Source organism: Aedes albopictus, chromosome 1 (assembly GCF_035046485.1).
Source record: "Aedes albopictus strain Foshan chromosome 1, AalbF5, whole genome shotgun sequence".
Lineage (NCBI taxonomy): Eukaryota > Metazoa > Arthropoda > Insecta > Diptera > Culicidae > Aedes > Aedes albopictus.
In genome coordinates this window covers 225467582-225470586 of record NC_085136.1, presented here as the reverse complement: position 1 = coordinate 225470586, position 3005 = coordinate 225467582, and the positions used below count along the sequence as shown (strand labels likewise).

General features: G+C 42.6%; 1 protein-coding gene across 1 annotated transcript; it reads right to left on the bottom strand.

Moving 5' to 3' along the window:
• Positions 1 to 362: 362 nt before the first annotated feature.
• LOC109414318 (uncharacterized) lies at positions 363 to 2260 on the bottom strand. The gene is made up of 3 exons (XM_062858640.1): positions 1788 to 2260; positions 451 to 1462; positions 363 to 373 (listed from the first exon to the last, which is right to left on the bottom strand). Exons 2-3 carry the CDS (start codon positions 1448 to 1450, stop codon positions 363 to 365), a joined length of 1011 nt encoding a protein of 336 aa, XP_062714624.1. The 5' UTR covers positions 1451 to 1462; positions 1788 to 2260.
• Positions 2261 to 3005: the final 745 nt, after the last annotated feature.

Here is a 3005-nt window from a genome sequence, read left to right as displayed (position 1 = left end):
CGAATACTACTACGTAAAGCTTTTTAGTTATCCGCATATGCACATATTAGTAAAATTTACAGCATCCGCTCGATAACTGACTGCTGTTTAACTGGACTGCTTTTTAAGTGGGCGCTCGGTAACTGGGCCAAAGTCCAATTAAAAAGCAGTCGTCTGTCAAAAATAAACGAAATTTAACCTCACATTTTGCAAATTAATAAATTTTTAAAACCGGGCGGATTTCAACCTCAACCTCAACTTCACCAGAAACTTTTAACCTGGAACCATTAATCACAATAAGTTGCTTAGGACATTTTACCAAAGGTAAGTTGAATTTAGAAACAAACATTTGTTTTCCTATTACTGTCACAGATGAGCCACTATCAATCTCCATCTGAACAGAATGATTTTCAATAGTAATGTTTAATAAACAAGGATCGCTTATTTTATTTATAGACGAAACGTGCATGCATTGTACGTCGCCTGAATCACTGTCGTCGGAATCCTGATCCAAAGTCCTCAATCTGCTCAGACGGTTAGCCAAGCTGGTTGTACTGGTCGATGGCTGCGGCTCTTCGACGTGGTTGACAGTCTCCTTCTTGTCGTTCTTTAATTGAAAGCATTTCCTTCGCACGTGCCCTCTACGACCGCAGAAATCGCAAACTCGCTGATCAACTGGCCACCTCTGGTTGTCCGTTTTGTATTGCCGGTGGGACGGACCAGCAGACGAATCTCGATAACTGGGGCGCTGAGATGGAAAACGAATTCGATGTTGACGATCTTCCTCCGGGCGTAACTCGGGTCGAACACCAAGCCGGCTCTTCACTGAACGACGAAAACCTTGTGATAACTCCTTTATCCTCTGGGTAACAGCTCCTCGCCCTCCAGTTAATGGGTATCTGCTGTTGAGCGATGCTACCAAACCGACTTCCTCCTTATTCGCCAGAGCTTTTGTGTGTGTGGCAGCCATTTCCCAGGTAGTGATTATTTGCTCAGCCTGAGCTAAAGTCAATTTGGCGCTATCCTCCGTAAGGATGCGATGCTTCAAATTAGTATCGGTAAGACCAACAAGGATGCGGTCCAGGACAAGACGATTTTTCTGTTCTCCAAACTCGCAATGTTCTGCCAGTAGCTTGAGTGAAAAGATAAAGTCACTAGCTGACTCACCCGGTTGTTGAATTTTCATCCCAAAATTGTACCGCTGGATCAAAACCGACTCGGTTTTGTCCAACTTCTCCTTAAGCTTCTGTACTAAATCATCATAAGTCACTTGTTCCAAGGCAACCTCTGTGGGATAAAGCTTTTCAGCTACACAAAATAGATAATCACCACCAAGGAGGAACATCTGGTCTTTCTTCTGCCCAGCATCCACCTTGTTAACCCGGAAATGTATTTCCAACCGCCTAACCCAGGTGGCGAAGGATTGACCCTTTCGATAAGGTTCCATGTTGGGAGTCACCGTGTACGACATTTTGTCAAATATCTGCGCAAAAAAAAATTGCAATACAAACGTCTTTTTGTTAAATAATGTCACTACATGAATAGCTTGTAAATGTGAAACAGTTGTTTGCCAATGTAAAACAAAATGAAAAAGCTTGAAAATCACAATCAATTTAGTATATCTTTTGTTTGGTTCTTTTGTTTGATTTCTTTGTTTGAACTATTCACTCGACACAAAACAGTCTGCTTTTGTCAGCTCATTAAAATAAACAAAGGAAAAACTATCACTTTGTTTTAAAAATCGGCAGTATCAAAAATTTGCCAAAAAAGAACCGATTGATTATAGAATATAAACTTTTGTGACTCACCCGATCGATACGGCTCGCTCACCCTGTACACTTCCAATCGGCAGTTGCACCGAACCACCAGGCGTACAATTCCTAACGTCTCCGGGCGAAACAACGTAAATGCTCCACCGCCGTTCCAAGGATCCGATTGCTGCCGCTCGACCTTGATGCACAAAGTTCCTACTTTTCCAATAAAGAAAATAAACTTTTAAATCACTGCGAAAAATATCACACGTACCCTTATTTTTATCACTCCCCGTAGGTTAGTTTTGTTAGCCTTTATGTTAACAATGCCAAAACAAAATGGCGTTTTCGTATTATAGAAACTCTATCACGCCAAAAAACACAATGGCTTTCACTTTTTACCTCACTCTTCACGCGCCGGACAGCGGATTTCCACCCAGAAGCTCAACGTACGATCGCCGGTAATTGATGAACAAGAAATTTGCCCGGTCACTACCGAATGTCGATCGCCGCAAGGATCACCGATGGCTGATGAATATCAGGATTCACTCCACTATTCGGTCATCAAAAAACCGAAGGTATTCCGCTGCTCACTCACTTTTCCTCGTCGCCGCTAATAAATTTTTAAAACCGGGCGGATTTCAACCTCAACCTCAACTTCACCAGAAACTTTTAACCTGGAACCATTAATCACAATAAGTTGCTTAGGACATTTTACCAAAGGTAAGTTGAATTTAGAAACAAACATTTGTTTTCCCATTACTGTCACAGATGAGCCACTATCACAAATCTGTAAACAAAACAAAATATAACAATAGCCTATAGGGCCCATATAGCCGAGGCGGTAAACGCACGGGTATTCAGCATGACCATGCTGAGGGTGACGGGTTCGATTCCCAGTCGGTCCAGGATCTTTTCGTAAAGGAAATTTCCTTGACTTCCTTGGGCATAGAGTATCTTCGTGCCTGCCACACGATATACACATGCAAAATGGTCATTGGCAGAGGAAGCTCTCAGTTAATAACTGTGGAAGTGCTCATAGAACACTAAGCTGAGAAGCAGGCTTTGTCCCAGTGAGGACGTTACGCCAAGAAGAGGGAGGATAACAATAGCCTCCGGCTCCGGGAGCTCAGTCCAGTTATCGAGCGGCGCTCGATAACTGAACTGTCGCCAAAGCCCAGTTATCGAGCGGAAGCTGTACATTAATTTCTAAAGGTAATATAAACTTTTCCGTCATAAGTTGGCACAATCTTTGTTTGCAAACTGAGACTTCTT

What these genes read in the sequence shown, in the direction of transcription:
- LOC109414318 (XM_062858640.1), bottom strand. Translation starts at nt 1,450, where the DNA reads ATGTCGTACACGGTGACTCCCAACATGGAACCTTATCGAAAGGGTCAA.